Genomic DNA, 21,125 nt, shown 5'->3' with positions numbered 1-21,125 from the left:
GCCTCGAACCCCACCAAGGTGGTTAGTGTGTCCATTCCACACGCCAATTGGTACCGAATAATGCATTGCATTTTCGGGGCGCTGCTCATCGCATTGATTTGATCCGCTGTGCTTTTGAGCACCGTGGAGTAAGGCCGTCGTCGGCAGGTACCCACGTTAATCCCACCGGACTAATACCCAGAAAGTAATAAATAAGAGAACTTCAGAAGTAAATTCGGTCTTCGCTATTGACGAATAAGAATAGAGATAAGATAAAGTAAGTAAAGAAAGTTTGAGTTCTGGCAGAGACAATGATACGGTTTTCTCCAACTATGTTAAAAATTTCGAGATACCTGATAAACTTTTTATGAACTAGTGGAACGGAAGTATTGCGTATATAGGATATATAAGGTTGTCATATCAAATCTTGGAAAAAATCGAGTTAGACCGGCAAGTGGCATCTCGTGACATCGCCCAGGAGATGGGAGTTAGTCATCAAACCGTTTTAAACCATCTGCAGAAGGCTGAATATTTGGGTGCCGCATGATTTGACGCAAAAAAACCTTCTGCACCGAATCAATAGAATAGAGATAAGATAAAGTAAGTAAAGAAAGTTTGAGTTCTGGCAGAGACAATGATACGGTTTTCTCCAACTATGTTAAAAATTTCGAGATACCTGATAAACTTTTTATGAACTAGTGGAACGGAAGTATTGCGTATATAGGATATATAAGGTTGTCATATCAAATCTTGGAAAAAATCGAGTTAGACCGGCAAGTGGCATCTCGTGACATCGCCCAGGAGATGGGAGTTAGTCATCAAACCGTTTTAAACCATCTGCAGAAGGCTGAATATTTGGGTGCCGCATGATTTGACGCAAAAAAACCTTCTGCACCGAATCAACGCCTGCGATATGCTGCTGAAACGGAACGAGCTCGACCCATTTTTGAAGCTGATGGTGATTGGCGACGAAAAATGGATTACATACGACAATATCAAGCGAAAACGATCGTGGTCGAAGACTGGTGTATCGTCCCAAACAGTAGCCAAGCCGGGATTGACGTCCAGGAAGGTTTTGTTGTGTGTTTGGTGGGATTGGAAGGGAATCATCCACTATGAGCTGCTCCCATATGGCAGACGCCTTATTCTACCATCTACTGCGAACAACTGGACCGCTTGAAGCAGGTGATCGACCAGATGCGTCCAGAAGTGGCCAACAGGAAGGGCGTAGTGTTCCACCAGGACAACGCCAGACCACACACTTCGTTGATGACTTGTCAGAAGCTACGGCAGCGCGGATGGGAGGTTTTATCGGATCTACCATATAGCTTGGACATAGCGCCAAGTGATTACCACCTGTTCCTGTCCATGACGAACGCCCTTGGAGGTATAAAGTTGAATTCAAAAGAGGTTTGTGAAAAGTGGCGGTCCGAGCTCACCGCAAATAAGGAGGGGGGCTTCTACGAGGGGGGGTATTATGAAGTTTGCCGTCTAAATGGAAACAGATTATCGAACGCTGTAACACTATTTATAAAACATTGAATAAAGAGCAAAAAAGCAGAAGGAAGACAACCTAATATATTTTTTATAATTTTCGGGATTTACAGCACTTTTGGACTCAAGTTCATATATAAATAAATATATATATGTACATACATATCTATGCATGATAAGCGAACTAAGGAATGTGCGTTACAGCTGCACGCACGCTTATTGTAATTCGACATACTAAAATGTTTTATAATAAAAAAATTCAAAGAATTCAGCTACACAACATCCGTAAATGATTCACAACGCATTGTATTTACTAACTGTTTACCAGCGCGCATTCTTAAGTAAATACAAACACATACATATATCAACACATATATGTCTATGTATAAGCTCCATATCGCGCTATTTGTCAACTTTTAGCTTCCTCTAACAATTTAAAGCACAACCACCAACCAACAACAATAACAACAACAACAAGTAGTGTAGTTTCTTAAACGCTTCTGACCTTATTTGTTGTTGTACTCGCGTTTGCCTTTAAACTTTTCATGCTTATTCATTGACAACAGAAACATAGCAGCAACAACAACAAGCATAAAGCACAAATAATTTAATCTCCACAACTAACCCGCTGCCCTCCACTCCATCAGTTTTTGGAACACCCGCTCGTGTACGCTGCCTCACCACAACAACAATTGCGAGCTACGTTTCACCGTCATTCATGGTGTTGGCGCTTATCGGCGACGACGTAAACAAACAAAATGAATTTGAACAAAAAAATGAATAAAATAAAAACGAAAAACCGAAAAAAACTATAAAAACAACAACATATGTACATTTGTAGTATAGCTATATATTATATATGTACATAGCAATGTTGTTGTTTTTGTATACAAAAATACAAAAACACAAATTTTTCCACGCATTCCATTTTGTGCATCGGTTTGTTTAGAATATGCATAGAATGAGCGATTGTGTAAAATATGTGAATGGAAAGTCAGTCTCGTACACACACACTCAAGAAATACTCGAAAAATGCTTCAAATACTTGAGAGCGTCGTTTTGGCTCCAGCGCCACGCCATGGCACACCAACACAGACACACACACAGGCCTACAACAGTTGGTGGGAATGACATAGTTTTAAATTTTTTTATTGTTTTTGGTATTTTTGTATTTGTTATTGTTTTTGTATTTTTAATTATTTTTGTTTTTATTATTTTTGTTTCTCTCTCTCTCTCACTAATTGCACAATTTATGGTTTTCAAAAATAATCTATGTATGTTTGAGTGTGTGTGTGTTGTAATGTCTTTGTTTTTAATTTGCCCCTAATGTTGAAGATTCTTTTGAGACTTTTTAACACTGTTATTATTGTTGTCATTGATAATTTACAACTAAGCGACGTGTAAAAATGACGCTGGTGACATTCTTCTGCGCATCAATTCACCTGAAATAAATTGTTTGGAATTTCGGTGTGTTGCAACTTGCATGCATATTACAAAAACAAATAGAAAAAAACAAAAAAAAAATATTAAAAAACGGAGCGTGTATTAAGTGGCAGACATGATTAGGCTACAAATATTTATACACACATATGTATATACATATATATGCATGTTTGTATGTCTGCCTTTTCTTATTAGATTAACTGACTTAATTAAATGGTTTTTCAGAAATTTTTGTTTGTAAGTGTGCTACTTAAGTTATTTATTTGTAAGCGCGTGTATGCGTAAGTATGTTTATAAGTGGCAATGTCTGTACGTATGTATGCATATATGTAAATATGTATAAATTATGCATTATCTTAATTCGGTTTCCATGAGGAAACATATAGAATTCTACACTGAAGCATGTGCTTGAAAAAAATACCACCAAAGTAGAGCTATAAATAAGAATTTGTGGTTCTTTTATGACTTTTCAGCTCACATAGACATTTCTAAGTTCGTCAACTTCAGCATTTTACAAGCGTCAAAATTCTGTGCCAACGGTACACTCTATATTCTAAATATTACATTATTATTTACTAGAATTATGTATAAAAGTGATATACATTTTGTCTGGAGAAAAATTTATTCAAATAAAATGAGAGATAATCTAAAAACTCCTCTCCAAATAATTCACTTTTCACTTCCATTAGGGACTCAATTTCAATAATGAGTTTAGCTTTTTGAGGTTAGAACTGTATAAAACTATCCTTTAGACTATTAGCTCCTAAAATAACTTGAATAAAATTTATTCAAAGTTTCTAACTGATTTGTGCTTAATTTAGACAAGTTCGGAAGCCTTTATATTTATAATTCTTAGTAACAAACTCGTAATCTAAAGTAACCTATAGTTACATCCTTTATAAGTTTTTCTATATGCACCACTTCCATATATATATTGCCTGTATGTTTTAAACTATCTAATTTGTAAATTTTATAAGTTAGAACTTCTCTATACACTTTTGTAAAGTCAACTCCATGGGTTGGGTTAGATTAAGTTAATCTGGTACTCGTCTACCACTTTCGATCCTTTGCGATACCAGATGGAGTTTCGTCACGTTGTCAATGAGAAGTAGTCATCCCTTAGGGTGCCTGCGCTTGACGCGTATTTCAAAAGATGATATGGTTTCACTAACGGAATCTCTTCCAGATTAACGTAATGTGTAGCCCCCAAATGCTGAAGCCGTTGCCTCGACACTAAATGACAAGCATACAAGAGATGCTCCAATGTTTCTCTGCTACCTTACTCTTGACAGTTCCTGCATTCTTCGCTTTCTGTCAGCCCAATCTTGCCGCGCGCCGCCACATGACTAGTGAGTATGCCCTTCATAGGTTGAAGGTTGGCTTATGGCTAATTTAAAAATATTTTCTGTCTTCCATTGGTATTTAGTGGTCCGATCGCTGTAAAGACCATAATCTAAAATATATATTTTTAGTAGCGGTCATGCCTCCCACGTGAGCTATTTAACTTGAGAAACGCAAAACAAACTCATCGAAGCCCTTGAGCTGTTTAAAAGTGGCTTTGTCCACACAATGGACATTTTTAGTAAAATTTCATTTCATCGAATGTTCTTATCGGTCATTTAACATTCTAAATTTGGTTATACATATTGAGAACTATCACCATCTTCTTATAGTCTTCAAACTGATGTAGATACCACAGATAGCATAGTGTGGGAAGTTTGAGCAGTAATATTGCCTTATTTTACTCTAGAATCAATAGATCAAATAACAAATTTGTAGTTTAAGATAGGAGAGAGAGCATCTAAGCTGAAGTGAGTTTTAACCACGGTCCCACATCAACAGAGTTAAAAAGAGAGTAACTGTTGATAAAATTTGGAATTATCCACCAAGAATGGTTTTCGCTTCTAAGTTTTGGTGGTTATGAATACCAAAATAAATTTTTATTATACTCTCGCAACAAAAGTTGCTAAAGAGAGTATTATAGTTTTGTTCACATAACGGTTGTTTGTAACACCCAAAACTAAACGAGTTAGATATAGGGTTATATATACCAAAGTGATCAGGGTGAAGAGTGGAGTTCAAATCCGAATGTCTGTCTGTCCGTCCGTCCGTCTATGCAAGCTGTAACTTAAGTAAAAATTAAGATATCTTGATGAAACTTGGCACACTTATTTTTTGGCACCATAGGAAGGTTGAGCAAAATCGGAATACTGCCACGCCCACAAAATGGCGAAAACCAAAAACACATAAAGTGCCAAAACTAAGTCATAAATAAAGCTATGGAAATCAAATTTGGTATGACGGATCGCACTATGAAGGGGCATATTTAAATGTAATTTTTTTGGGGAAGTGGGCGTTGCCCCGCCCTCAAATCGGTTTTTTGTATATATCTCGCAAACCAATAAAGCTATATAAACCAAACTTTCTGCAGTCGTTTTTTTTCAACCATTTCCTTATACAGTCCAAAAATGACAGAAATCGGATGATAACCACACCCCCCTCCCATACAAAGGTTAGGTTGAAAATTACTAAAAGTGGGTTAACTCACTAACAAAAAAACGTCAGAAACACTAAATTTCACATAAGAAATGGCAGATGGAAGCTACACTAAGATTTTTTTACAAAATGGAAAATGGGCGTGGCATCGCCCACTTATGGGTCAAAAACCATATCTCAGGAACTACTCGACAGATTTCAATGAAACTTGGTCCTTACATCCCAATGATATGTTGTGAAAATAGGCCAAATCGCTTCACAACCGCGCCTACTTCCCATATACCAGAACTTTGAAAACTATCTGAATCGCTTACTTTACAATATATAAAATAAGCACTAGTGAAGATATCGGTGCAGAGCTTTGCACAAATACTATGTTTATAGTGTGGCAGCCCCATTCTAAAAATTGCCGAAATCGGACCATAGGTTTTTAAGGCCCCATATATCGAACACGAGGGCCTCGGTGCTTCTAACCTAATATTAGGGTTTCCAACTTTCAATGGACTTTATGAACTATATATGACGAATATGTGGGTCAAATTGTGTATCATATAATATAATATAAATAAAGTTAAATAAATAAATTGCGAGAGTATAAAAGTTCGGTTACACCCGAACTTAGCCCTTCCTTACTTGTTAGAGTTAGTGTTAAAATATTGACCACTATCAAATTATAATTCACTGTTATGTTAAGACTTCTGCCTTTAAATGCAGTAATCCTCCAGTATTCTTCGGATTTTGACGGAATATAAAATTGTATTACTGTGAAGATCATAGTCTTACTGAGAAGATCAATTTGAAGTCAATGTTAAACAATTAGAGTCACATCAAACAACGTTTCAAACTAGGAATGATTGAAGAATAGTTTTGATCAGTCCCGAAACCACTCCACAAAAGGAAGAATCAGGATGGCTAACCAACCAAAGTACAACTTCTATAGATTTATCAACATAATCAACAGGTTAATGTTTCATTAAAAAAAATCATTAGTTTAGAAACTTGTTTAAGTAAAAAATGCGCGAGAGATCTAAGTGTAGTAGTTCTGCTCTCACAAGCCCATCCCACATCCCTTTATTCGTTAGGACAGTCATATTCACATATACGCTTTAAGTTGGGAAGCAATAGTAGTTAATTGAAATGAGAGAACAGAGTTTCTTCCTATGTAGTCTGATCTCAACTTTGGTGAATGAAAATAATATAGTTGACAATATAATTCCCCAAACCCACTGTACAATTAAACTACACGCACGAGTACTCTCAACTCAATGCCACAAACTACTGTTGAATTTTAACTTTTCACTTATTGACAAATGTTCACCTTTCAATTGAACGCAAGAAAGGTGTAACTTTCCATTTCACTACAATTAGAAACCCCCCAAAGGCACGCACCGTGAAAATGGAAAATTACACCTTGATGCTTAGTCAGCACAAATGTGTTACAAGACGATGATGGCACACACCAAATTCGCTTCCACACTCTCTCTCTCCTACACCCACTCTCTCTCGCTCTCAGCTAGTTGCGCTGAGCGCATAGACAAATTAACGTCTAGCCAAAAGATAAATCATAGCAGCGAACAAGACATAGGGGTTGACTTTGTGTGGAGTGCATAACATTCCGAGCACGTTCGCAATGAAAATCTATTACAATAGCAATAAACACACATACACATAGAAACAAAGAGGCATGTTGAATTCGCTTCGCTTCGTTGACTGCGACGTAGATAAATGCACGCACAGCGAATTCGAGGCAATCGAGGCAAATACGTATGAGTGATCGCTCCATAGGCGAGTGAGTGTGAATGTGTGTGTGTGTGTGTGCATCTGTGATAATGTGTAGGCAATGTTGAGCGTTGGGCGAGTATCTAGCGGATAGATGACGAAAATGTTTGTATGTATGCTTTGGTGTATATTTTGTGAGGCTTTAGCAGAGCTGCGTAGTTGGGCTCATACACATACAGACATAAATACATATATAAATACATATGTATGTTGTAGGCTCACCTTCATACCTACTATATGGCATGGCCACATGCATATTGCACAGGCACACACACTCACATACAAAAACAACAAATTATGCTCTGTGAAGCCTAGGACTATAACGAGTACATGGGACCGCATAGCTGAATGTTGATTTGGAATTCTATTTGTTAGGGTTTGTTGTTGTTGCTTTTCGAATTTCGGGTACTCAGCGACTACATACACACATACATATATGTATGTAAGTGACTACGCGACAGCAGCGACGTCAGCTACGACAAACGACGCATTTGAGGGCAGCAAGCAACATCAACAACAACAGCAACAACAACACTACCACACACACACACCAACAAATTTGTAGAAGGCATTTCTATTATTTGGGATTTTCTAGTTTGGCATTTTTCTAGTCAATCGTCAGTCGTGGAGTAAGCGTCATCATCATAGTTCGTCATTATTGCGTTTCGACATTGTTGTTGTTGTTATTATTATTGCTGCGCTCTTTTCTTTCGTTTTGTATTATTTTTCGGTATTTTTTTTTTTGTTATTGTAGTGACGTTTTGCGCTTGGCTTAGATTAAATATAATTTGGAGTTATTTGAAAGTGTTGTTGTTGCTGTTGTTAGAGTAGTTTCTGGTGTTCTTGTTCTACCACTTGCGGGGAGAGCGCATGAAAACGGCGAGATATTTGTGTAAAACATTTTTTTGGGCTTCCTGGAAATCATTCGTAGAAACCGTGCGTCAGTTTTGAAGTGTTTGTCCGTCGTGTCGGTGTGTCGTTGAAATTAGGCGGAAACCGGATTTGTTAGTCATTGATAAAAAAAAATTAGAAATAACAACAACAAGAAAACTATTTAATAGATATAGAGTCAGCGTAGTGGTGGAGTGTAGAGTGTAGAGAAGATCATTGATTGATGAATAAAGTAAATGCGTCGAACGGAAATATTGAAAATAAATGAGTTTGGAAATCGAAAAGTAATAATATTTTTAAGTTCGAAAATTAATAAAAAACTAAAATTTATGTGAAAAATAAAAAAAAAAATAAATAAAATAATTTTAATAATTTTTGAAAACCATCGGAACATTACAATCTAAAAAAAGATATTTACATTAAATCAAAAAATATAAATAAATAAACAAAATTCTTTTTAAATTATAACAAAAAAAAATTAATAAAATTAATAAAGAAAAACAATTCCAATCGAAAAAATTTAAAATAATATTAATATTCTATTATTAAAAATAATATTAAAAATTATTTTAACTGATAAACAATTATTAAAAAAAATATAATAATTTTTTTTAATACCAAAAAAAAAAAAAATAAATAAATGAAATATTATTTTATATTGATAAATATTAATAAATTTATTTTAAATAAAATTTAATTGTTTAATATTAAAAAAAAATTAAAAATATTCAAACTGATTTTTTTATTAAAAATTATTCAAAAACAAATAACATTAATTATTAAATATTAAAAAAAAAAATTATTACAAAAAAATTGTAGAACCAAAATAAAAATAAAATAAAATTTTGAAATAATTTTTTTGATATTTATTTTATTTTTTTATTAAAAAAAATTATTTATTTATAAAAAAAATTATAAAAAAAGTAATTATCTTCAATTAAGACTAAAAACTCACTGTGATGGAAATCTAGTCCTAAATGCGTTTGATTATGAAAATTACATATGAATCCAGTACAAAAACAAACACATAAAAATTAATAAAGCAACTCAGTATGCAACAAACAACCAGCGCTAATAGCCAAACTACAAACGACAACAACACAAGCACCACAGCCAACAACACCAACACAGCAGATAGCATAATTGCAGCTGCAACAACACAATCAAATAATAATCGTAATAGAAGACGAAAGCCACAAGATAAAATGGCACAACAACAACAGCAAGAACAACAACAACAACATGTAGAGCACAGCGATACGTCGTCGCCTGATGTCAACAAAAACAAAGGTGAATAACATTTTCATATACAAAACAATAACACTTTTTGTCTTTACACACACTTAGTTTGAGAAAAGAAACAACAACAAAAATTACGAAAAACAAAAACCAAAAATGGTTAATAGTCTCCCAATCGCGCTTTATTTTTATTGCCTTGTCCATTAACGGTGTTGGTGATTGGCCAATCAGCCGTAAGCAAATTCGATTTTCGCAATTCGTTTTTTATTGGCACGAAATTGATGGGAGGGAGTATGTATGTATTTGTGTATGTTTGTATGTATGTATAAAAAATGAAGTTAAAACACTCGCAATATTATTTATAAAAAAATTGGCGAGATTCAACCCCCTGCGGTATAAGTTTGCTGATTCGGCGATACACACAGCGACATTTATATATTTAAATGTCTGTATATATATACAAATGTATGTCGGGTGGTTTTCCCCAGCCAAACTGCATTTGTAGTGTGAGGGTTGAAGCTGCAATTAGCAACACATGCACTACATAGCACCACCCCCATTTAGTGTAGCAAATATACATATACATATGAGCTTAGCAAATGCATTTACTGCACTTTGGAGAGCAACTGTGATCACATAACGCGCTGGATTGCAGGGCTTTTGAATATTCTTGCACAGCAGAAGACTAGTAAATAATTCTAAGTGAAGACATATTAAACACTTATTCGAGTTTTGAGTACTAACAACTTTATTTCGAACAAAAATAGCTCAATCATTATTATATAGAAACCAAAAATTGGAAAAAATCGAAAAAATTTTTTTTTTTAAATCAAAAGAGGAACGTTTATCTTGAAACAAATATTGCTATAATGAATAAAATTTCGTTAACTGAAGATAAATATCGCTTTCAATTGGCAAGTAAGTACTTATTAAAATTTAAGTGAATACAACTGGCTTAAAAATAATAGAGTAGTCGACATTTCAGACTATTACTAGCGAATTATTATAAATAAATTTTACTAAAAAGTTTTAAGATGATTGAAATAGAAATTTAGAGGGTTCGAAACTACACTGTAACTATTGCAATAATTGATTTAAATTTCGGAGATCGACGAATCGAACAAGGAACTGGTATACATCAAAGAAGCTGATATTGATAGAAAAGTGTTATCAGTGTTAGAGACGTATAAATATAATATATTTTTTTATTAAATTCAATTGGATAGCTTTGTTTATTTGAATCATTTAAATTGGAACAAATACGGAAAGGCTGAGTGCGGTTGAAACCGCACATTTTATACTCTCGCAATTTATTGCTATAGTTTTATTAAGATAACACATAATTTGACCCATATATTCGGTAAAAAGTCCAATAGAATGACGAAAATCATCATATATAGTATATGAGGGCTGAGGTAATTTCTGAACAAATTTCACTCATTTCCACCACCAAGGTACACTACATCCAATATTATATGCTCATTTAATTTGACTAAGAAATCTCACATGTTAACCGATATATGCGGTATAAAGCCCCTAGGAAGTTTGATAATCAGAATTCAATCAACATATTAGAAGAAAAAGATTTCCTCTGAATTACATTAAAACATCTCAGACATTTACCGATATTTTTGGTGAATAATTACCCTTAGGCACTGAGTTCATCATGTTCGATATCAGGGACCTTGGAAATTTTTTAGCCCAATCTCGACAATTTTTCCACAAGTGATGTCACAGCTCAAATACAGTATTGGTGCAAAGTTTTATTCCGCTATCGTCATTTTCCCATTTTCAATAGCAACCCTCTTGCGGTCTCTAGGAACATGTATACCAAGTTACGTCAAGATATCTTAATTTTTACTCAGTTATCCGTTGCACAGACGGACGGACAGACATCTGGATTTTAACTCGTCTCGTCATCCTGATCCTATTGATATATATAACTCTATATCTAGATCGTTTAGTTTTATAACTCATAAACAACCGTTATGTGAACAAAGCTATTATACTCTCTTAGCAACTTTGTTGCTAGTATATAAAAATCGAGTTTCTAGATTATATTTTTTATATGTGGATAAAAGTGCTGTTATTATACAAGTACAAAAGTCTATTGATTATACAGTTTTCGTAGCCTGGATGCTTCGAAGACTTCAAGCTATACATGTATCTATGCTCAAGCTGAAAATCCCAATATTTTCTACAAAAGCTTCGAATACATCCTGTCGAGACAATAACGACAACTGAACCAATCTCTAACTTATAAAAACTGTAAGGGCCTTCGTTTTACAAGCATACGAGGAATTTCTGAAAGAGTCAATGGCTATTCCAAAAATCGAGTTTGAGAAGTGTAATATAATTTTTTTTTCTCGAAAAATTTCGCTCAGGCGAAGCTAACAAATCAATCTCATGCCTTCAGAAATATGAAAATCACTTTATTTTCCTTTATTGTATGGTTTAAAGGAGGGTTAATGATAGGAACGGGCGTCTTTACATAGAGCACATACTTATGTGCTAGGTGAAGTTATTATGGACCAATCTCGTACATTTTTGACAACAAGTAATAATAATTATTTATATAATTTTAATACGAATCAGAGGTTCAGAAATCATTAAATTTTATATATGATAGTCCCAACCAATGTTAGTAAGAATTCAACTAAAACTCTAGAACAGCGAATTGATAAAAATGCTGGTTGATTAATTTATAAAAGAGAGCATGAAATCAACACATTGGTTGCAAAGCTTAGTGCACTGGTTCTGTCACAATTAATATATAATTCGTATATCTTATGGGAACTACTTCCTCACAAGTAGTAATGGCGTTAATGTAAAATAATTTTCACTCGCATTCAACGGCAACTCAACTCAAGTAATGTAGAAATTACCAAAAAATTTTACGCTTCCATAATTAAAGCGCTTGCATATATAATAAGAGCGAATTCATGCAAATGAGGTCCTAGAAACGCGTAACTGCATAGTTACCCCACCAAGAAAATGAAAAAAAAGAAAACAATTAAAACTTATATTTATGTAAATTTACATGACGCAAGGACTTGCAGCAGATGCACTGCAAGCAGCAAACCGGTTTTATGCGCTCAAGGATATATGAAAGGATATACGGAAGAATAGACAAGAATATGAAGTTGGCAGGCAATACAGGTTTCTTGTAAGATTTCATGTTGTATGTGAAAGGAAAGTGAGTTGGAAGTACTCGTAGACTAATTTGTATGTATGTATGTTTGTATGTATGTGGGAAAATATTAAAGTATCTAGTGAGGATATAGCAATGGAATTTTTAAAGTAATGTAAAGTGATATCTTGCTTAGACAATTCGAAATAAATTCAGCTATGATTCGCTTATAATTAACCGCTGAGCAATTAAAATATATATATAGTAAGCGTTGCCATGACGAACATAAATGCAAAGCAAAGCAAATGAAATGAAAACCGAAAAAAAGTAAAATAAGTATATACAACACGCGCTGAGAAATTCGTTATCCTTTAAATATACATATAAATATATATATATATAGACTGATACTCAAAGGACATACCTACATACATACATCCTCTGAAAAGTGCTTGGCTGCGAGTCTATTAAATGACTGCTGACAATTATGATATTGACGCTGTGCGTAGGTGTGGGAAATTTTAAGAGCAGCGATAGGCAGAACCAGCAACAACAAAAAGGCAGAAATTTATCGAAGAATACAGAATCCAATAAGCATTTATGAGAACCGAATGCAAAGAGCGTGTGAATACTTTACTTTACAATTGAATTGTATGCCAAACAAAAGCAAAAACAACAAGTACAACAAAAATAAAAATCACATATTTGAATGACCCTTTTAAAGTATGAGTACTTATTGTGTGAGTATTTTTAAGTCAGAGCGATTGAAAGAATGTAGGCGCCCAAATTGTAGAGTCGTTCACCCGCCCTTTATGTGGGTTAGTAGATAAGATAGTGGAGGAGGAGTATACATAAATACTTACTTACTCACATACACACATATAAATGTATATGAAAGCCAGAAAAAATATGTATGTATATTTAGAATTTTTCCTTTCAATGAATGACATATAAAAATCTGTCTGTATGTATGTGTGAGCACACATATTTTTTTCATACTTCAACTTTGAAATCTGATATTTACTGTATAAAGCAAACAAAGATTGGTATGTCTGTGGCTTGTTCAAAGTTTTCATTCATAAAAATTAGTATTTATTGTGCATGCATTTGTTTGTATGTATATATGTACAGTATATACTTAAAGAAATATGTAAAGCATTAATAGATAACAGTTTGATTGTGCTGATATGAGCAAATATGTGTGGACTCTTGGCTTTGTCACAAGCAGTAAAATATTAGATTACCCATAATTTTCGAAAATTTTAATGTAGGGATTTCGAAATTTTTTTACATATTAAAATACAAAAAAAAATATTTTGGTTTGAGTTAATATTTTACGAATTTATATCTTCTAATAAGTCATATATTAGGTTGCCAAATCCGCTTTTTTGCTCTTTATTCAATGCTTTATAAACATACACATGTTACAGTGATTGGATTTAGTTCAAATATGGGCCGTTTTAGACGGTAATTTCATAATACCCCCTTGTAAAAGACACCCTCCTTATTTGCGAAGAACTCGGACAGCCACTTTTCACAAGCCTCTTTTGAGTTCCACTTTACACCAGCAAGGACGTTCGCCATGGACGGGAACAGATGGTAATCACTTGGCGCTATGTCTGGGCTATATGGTGGATGCGATAAAACCTCCCATCCGAGCTCCCGTAGCTTCTGACGAGTCATCAACGAAGTGTGTGGTCTGACGTTGTGCTAGGTGGCACTCTACACCCTTCCTGTTGTCCAATTATGGACGCTTGTGGTCGATCGCCAGCTTCAAGGTCCAGTTGTTCGCAGTAGCTGGTAGAATTAAGCGTCTGTCCATATGGGAGCAGCTCATAGTGGATAATTCCCTTTCAATCTTACCAAACACACAGCAAAACCTTCCTGGCTGTCAATTCCGGCTTGGCCACTCTTTGGGACGATTCAGCGGCCTTCGACCACGACCGTTTTCGCTTGATATTGTCGCATGTGATCAATTTTTCGTCGCCAGTCACCATCCGCTTCATAAAATGGGTCGAGTTCGTTTCGTTTCAGCAGAAGGTTTTTTCGTCAAATTATGTGGCACACAAACTTCAAGCTTTTTTGTGTATCCAGCCTTCTGCGGATGGTTTAAAATGGTTTGGTAACTAACTCCCATCTCCTGGGCGATGTCACGAGATGCCACATGCCGGTCTAACTCGATGTTTTCCATGATTTGATTGGTATTTGTCAGGTTGGCAGGTCTTCCGCCGACTGGCTTATCCATGGTGTTGTTTTCACCCGCTCTGAATCTTCGAATCATTCCTCCGCAGTTCGAAGTGTTAGAGTACCATCTCCCAAACACCATTAATCACACGGAATGTTTCTCTGGCGGATTTGCTGTAGCGCTTTATACATAGCCCGAAATTCAAAAGACAAAAAAGGCGTAAGGGAGATATTTGACAAGTTAATATATTTTTTTTAAATATTCTAAATACACTTAGAGGCTTGATTCTGTCATTCGAGAGTTGGTTTGAGTTCTTATAATAACCATCACAAGTTTTCTCAATACCTCAGGTCTGCCTAGATAGCACTAGTATAGAATACGTCACTATTTGATTTTCAGTTTTAAACAGTGAAACCACCCAAGGCGACGAAACCACCCATAAGCAAACTATTCTAGGCCAAAGTGCAAACGTTTCAAAATCCTTCTTAGAGAAACTCTTCTTCACCGTTCTCTAATTCTTACTCGATCACATTATTGCCATATGCGTACTATTTATTCCAATGTACATGATGATAGTTCATATCTTTCATTAATAATCTTGAAAAACTAGACCAACAACTCTTTAAAACCTTAAAAAAATATATATAAGCAACAGCTTTAATTCTTTTAAATAGAGCAATTCAACTGCTTGACTATCTATTTGCCCTATTTCCACCCTTTCGATACAACATTTGCTGCCCTCAAACCGGTTGGCAGCTGAAAAACTTGCTTGATACGTACAAATCAAAGCTTAAGATTGCAAAGCATTTCCCTAAACAAAATCCAAAGAAACTGAAATACCAAAGATTCTCTGCTATTTATGTGTATATGTTGCAGGACGAAGCAGAAGCAGCAGGATTCTTTCTCCTTGCTAAACGTGTTCTATACAAACGAGTAATGTCAGTTAGATCAATGCTGAGATGTCAGGTAGCCGACAGTGGAATAACAAAGGTGAAAAATGTGCAAGGATAACACTGTTGAGAGACGCACACACGAACCGTCTTTGGTGTTTTTCATTTCGCATTATTGTTGTCATTTACTTATACATAATGGGGTACTCAGCTACCTGTATTGCTTCTCATTTGAGGAATATAATTACAAATTTCTTCTATTGTATTGTTAATTATTCGATAGTTTTGTTTTGCTAATGGCTTTGAGATACCAATCTATATATTTATATATGCACTCATGAGTTGTAACAAATCGGCAATTTTGTGGCAGAAATACTCTCTGAAGATTTTGTATTATATTTAGATGAGAGAAATCGATTAATTGTAAAAAACTTGGAGAGTGGTGAATCGAACATGAAACTGGTATAAACTGGCATAATCCAATAGAAATTTTAGTACTCTCCCAAGATTTTATATTATATTTAGATGGGAGAAATTAATTAATTGGCCAAAACTTGGAGAGTTGCGAATCGAACATGAAACTGCTATAAGTTGAATATACTGGCATAATCCAATAGATATTGTTATAAAGAGATTACCACATTAAATATATGCTCTCTTGCCTGCGTTAAAGGAGATAGCTTGGTTGTTGCTACAAAAGTAGTGTAGTGGCGAATCGAATATGTTACATACATGCTAAGTACATATTTATATGTATAAGAAGCGTCTTCTGAACAATTCACTAAAATTAAATTAATAATTAATATTTGAAAACTACTTTCAAGCTGATCTGAAGTGAGATTTAACGATCTACAATTATACAAGACTTCAAAAGATCCGAGGAAATGGTAACATTTGATTTCAAAATGTCCAGAAAACGGAGTCGACCCAAATAATGAATACATTGGCCTTTCCAATGTATTTTTATAGGCTCTGAATCCGATGTCGGTTTTTCAAAATTCAAAATGGCGGAAGCTTTTTTTGAAAAATTAATCGGAATCGCTCGAAAATCGTTACTTGGCGTTTTCGGGATCGCTGATTGAATTTTTAAAAAGTGTCCACCATACTGGTTCTCCATTTTGAATTTTTGAAAAGTACCGTCAAATTCGTAATTAGCGTCCCCGAGAACCCTCGAATAACGAGTATCAAGCGATTCCGATGAATTTTTAAAAACCCTGTCCGACATATTGGTTTTGTGAGGTTATGCCAAGACCCTGATCTGATGGCGCTAAGAGGACATCGGATTCGGAAGAAGAGTTGAATAGGTTGAATAAGTAGACCTCGAAAAACAGAAGAATTATAAGGTCCACAGCTTTATATAGCACGTTACATTCCCTTGCTTAATATAAATGCTTTAATTTTTTTAATGTTATCTTCCAGATGCGAATCTAATGGAAACGGGTTGTGTACGTTATGGCAAGTGCAAGTGGTTTAATGTGGCCAAAGGCTGGGGCTTCATAACACCACACGATGGCGGACAGGAGGTGTTTGTACACCAGGTAAATTATCTCAACAGCTTACTCTTCTTCGCTATTCTCTTTCAATACTGTACTCTACTTAACTTTTAACACTACCACATCCATTTCTCCAATTGCCCACAGAGTGTCATACAAATGTCCGGCTTTCGTTCACTGGGCGAGCAAGAGGAAGTGGAATTTGAATGCCAACTAACCGAGCGCGGACTGGAGGCTACACGTGTGAGCGGCAGCAAAGGACACGACTGCACGGGCAGCACCTTCCGACCGCGCACGAAGAAGCGACGACGTGTGCGTTGCTATAATTGCGGTAAATTTGCTAATCACATAGCGTCCATGTGCCCGCAGGAACCGCAACCCAAACGCTGTCATATATGCAAATCCGAAGCGCATTTCTTTGCCGATTGTCCGATGCGGCAGGTGAGTTGTAGCACAGTGGCAATGACAGCCATTCATTTAAGACAACAACAAAAACGTATTTTAATTAAATTTCTTTCCACTCTCTCTCGGTCATTTGTAAAGGAATCAACTGCGAGTGCTGATTCGGCGGCAATATCTAATGATGATAAGAGCCAGTGCGAGGATGCAGCCACGTGAGAGTGACAAATGGGCAGTGGCCGTGGGAATGCAATAGAAGAAAGGCAAAGAATTACCTCAACATTTCATCGATTAAGTTTCTAGCCCCGTTGCAGTGCGCTTTAATTTACCTCGTTTCGTCGCCATTTTGTAGTATTTGCTTTGGACCGTTCAAAGGCTCCACAGCTGAAGAATGCTTAGTACAAACTTGAAGAACTATCAACACATTTTTTCATTTACATATACATATATTTACTATATATTAAGAAGAAATTTTTAATTTAAGAAGTAATTTTTGACAATGAACATTAATGCTTAGTTCAAAAGACATTTTTTATGCAAAAATTGTAAAATGATTATTTATTTTAAGTATCCTTCAGGTATCATATACTATAACTTACTATCATACTAGATTTTATATATATATATACATATATATTTACTTAAGCAAGCATTTGCATGCAATTTAATGTACAATTACAATGCCATTTTTAAGAGTACTAGATCTTAAAGAAAAACTGAACAACATATTACCTCGTAAATATATGCTCAACTACATTTGTAGTTGTATGTTCTTGTAAGTACATATTTACAAAAAAGAAACATATTTTTTAAATAAATTTTATAATACAAAGAATACTTGAAATTAATTTCATTTATTTGAGATATACTCGTAAATACAGGGCGATGGAGATAATGGTATTGCTAAGGATGATCATCAACTGACTCAGATGTCAGATGGCAACATTCAATTAGACGTCAGAAGTCAAATGTGAGATGATGTCTTATGAGAAATGTCAGATGGCAACTGTAAAATAGACGTCAGATGCCAAATAGACGCCAGATGTCAAAAGTCAGATAGACGTCCGTTCAAAATTGTCAGATGGCAACAGTCAAACAGACGTCAGATGAGAAATATCAGATGGCAACTGTCAAATAGTCGTCAGATGTCAAATGTCAGATAGACGTCAGATGAGAAATGCCAGATGGAAACAGTCAAACAGACGTCAGAGCGCCAAATGTCAAATAGACGTCAGATGGCAACTGTCAAATAGACGTCAGATGCCAAATAGAAGCCAGATGTCAAATGTCAAATAAACGTCTGATGCCATATGTTAAATAGACGTCAGATGTTAAATGTCAGATAGACGTCAGATGGCAACTGTCAAATAGACGTCAGATGTCAAATGTCAGATAGACGTCAGATGAGAAATGCCAGATGGCAGCAGTCGCACAGACGTCAGAGCGCCAAATGTCAAATATACGTCAGATGCCATATGTTAAATAGACGTCAGATGTTAAATGTCAGATAGACGTCAGATGGCAACTGTCAAATAGACGTCAGATGTCAAATGTCAGATAGACGTCAGATGAGAAATGTTAGATGGCAACTGTCAAATAGACGTCAGATGTCAAACGTCAGATCGACGTCAGATGAGAAATGCCAAATGGCAACACTCAAACAGACGTCTGATGCCAAATGTCAAATAGACGCCAGATGAGAAATGTGAGATGGGAATAGTGAGATAGACGTCAGATGGCAAATGTCAAATAAACGTCAGATGTCAAACGTCAGATAGACGTCAGTTGAAATGTCATATGAGAAATGTCAGCTTGCAAATGTCAAATAGACGTCATATGAGCAATATCAAATGATACATCTCAGATGGTAAATATCAAATAGAGGCCAAATGCGAAATATTTAACAGACATCAGACCAGTTAAGGGCAGCGCTACCCAAAAATATCTAAACTTTTGTAGGTTCAAAGTATACTCTTTTCAGCATATAGCCTGCAATAGCGTCCGCCTTTTTCCTTAAAAACCCTTCTAAAATATACCCTTACGGTTATCCCAGCGAAAAATCTTTTACCAAATCAACACTTTTACTGCAGTTATAGGCTATGAATAAACAAACTAAACATGTGGACCATTTTGTGACCGAGTAGAAGTGTTTGTCAACATGCACTTAAACTTTTATGAAATACTTAAAAGCTCGAATGAACATTTTTATGTCTGAATAGAAGTAAGTGCGGCACAAGGATTTGTAGAAATACATACACTCAACTTCATACACAGCCGCATCCAGGCAAACATATTTATGTTGGGCTTTCAGTGAACTTACAAACAAGTATATGTGTGAAAAGCTGGAAAAAAATCGTGTGGAAAAGTGCAACTATTTGAAAAAAAAAAACTTTTTGTGAGACTCTTGCCAATGGAGTTGCTACACTTTACCACACTTTTGAAATTCTTGCAATTGTTGACAGCATTGTACAGTTGTTTACGCAAGTGATGGAAGGTCCTTCTTCTATAATCTATTATAATTTTTACAATCAAAGGGTCACAAAATTGAACTATTCATTAAAAAAACAGAAAAACTATATTTTTTCAAATACATAAAATCGAAGCAAATCATTTAAAGATAAGGTTTATGATCACAAATATATTTAGTAAAAAATTATATACATATATCATAAGCTATAAGAAAAAATCATAAAATTGTCTACATAATAAAAAAATATAAAATTTTTCGAATTTTCAAAAATGATTTCGACTCTATAATCGTACATTATTTATTTGCTAAAATTTTTTTCGTGCTAAAATGTGGAATGAAACGAAAAGAAAAACAAGCAAAATATATAGAAATACTTAAAAAAATATGAGAACATGAGTTCTTTTTTACTGAATTCGTCACTTGCTGGCCAGTGATATTCAAACTGTGAAAAGTGATAGAGAGTGAGAGTAAAAGCGCTCTCACTGATTACGAGGATTCTAAGAGCACATTTTTCATACTTTCGCTTCCAATTATCACTTTCTCCACTCAGCGTGCTAGTATTTTTCTCCATTGGCATTCAAAATAATTACCTCACTCTCACTTTATGCTCTCAATATACGAGTATACGTTGGCAAAATTGGTATTGTAGTAGTAGTAACAACATGTTAACAGTTAAGAACGGTAGAATTTGCAATTTTTAACGCAAAAAGTTTGTATACATATGTATAAATATTTCTATATAATCAGTATATTACATATACCCAGTATATTGGCAAAGAATTATATAAAGCACTTACCCTTTTTAAATTGAAGTAACCGCTTTCCTCAGATTTTAGCTGTAATTATTCATTTAATTATTGTAATTATTTAAATTAATTATTTACTTTTTTAAATTAATCACATTTCAGCGGAAATGTGGTGATTCAATGTTCAAGTAACATGTGTATAAATATATGTATGTATGTAAGTATATCACAAGAGCAGAGAAGAGAACATAGACACATATACAATGCCATAGATAATTTTAATTCAAAGAAAATCACATACAATTTTGATGGAAAGGAGTATATTAATTTGTTTATAATTATTATATGTTCTTAACAAATATTATTTGAAGAACTTTAGATTTTAGAATGAAAGAAAATTATGATAATAAACTTACCTCCCATAATCAGCTCTTTCTGCTACAACTCCTTAAATGAAATCGGCGACCATTGTCCACTAACTGCTCAGAAAT

At 34.7% G+C, this 21,125-nt stretch overlaps 1 protein-coding gene across 2 annotated transcripts; it reads left to right on the top strand.

The window, feature by feature from the left end:
* Positions 1–7,810: 7,810 nt before the first annotated feature.
* On the top strand, positions 7,811–18,143 carry LOC105220866 (protein lin-28 homolog). Of its 2 annotated transcripts, none has more exons than XM_054229784.1 (5): positions 7,811–8,314; positions 9,025–9,372; positions 16,946–17,064; positions 17,167–17,460; positions 17,563–18,143. In XM_054229784.1, exons 2-5 carry the CDS (start codon positions 9,135–9,137, stop codon positions 17,635–17,637), a joined length of 726 nt encoding a protein of 241 aa, XP_054085759.1. In that variant the 5' UTR covers positions 7,811–8,314; positions 9,025–9,134; the 3' UTR covers positions 17,638–18,143. The 2 variants fall into 2 exon arrangements, with proteins under 2 accessions (XP_054085759.1, XP_054085758.1); XM_054229783.1 differs by having other exon boundaries at positions 9,007–9,372.
* The last annotated feature ends 2,982 nt before the right edge of the window (positions 18,144–21,125 follow it).

The sequence above is a fragment of the Zeugodacus cucurbitae genome, chromosome 4 (assembly GCF_028554725.1).
Source record: "Zeugodacus cucurbitae isolate PBARC_wt_2022May chromosome 4, idZeuCucr1.2, whole genome shotgun sequence".
Lineage (NCBI taxonomy): Eukaryota > Metazoa > Arthropoda > Insecta > Diptera > Tephritidae > Zeugodacus > Zeugodacus cucurbitae.
This window is presented reverse-complemented; position numbering and strand designations above follow the sequence as displayed.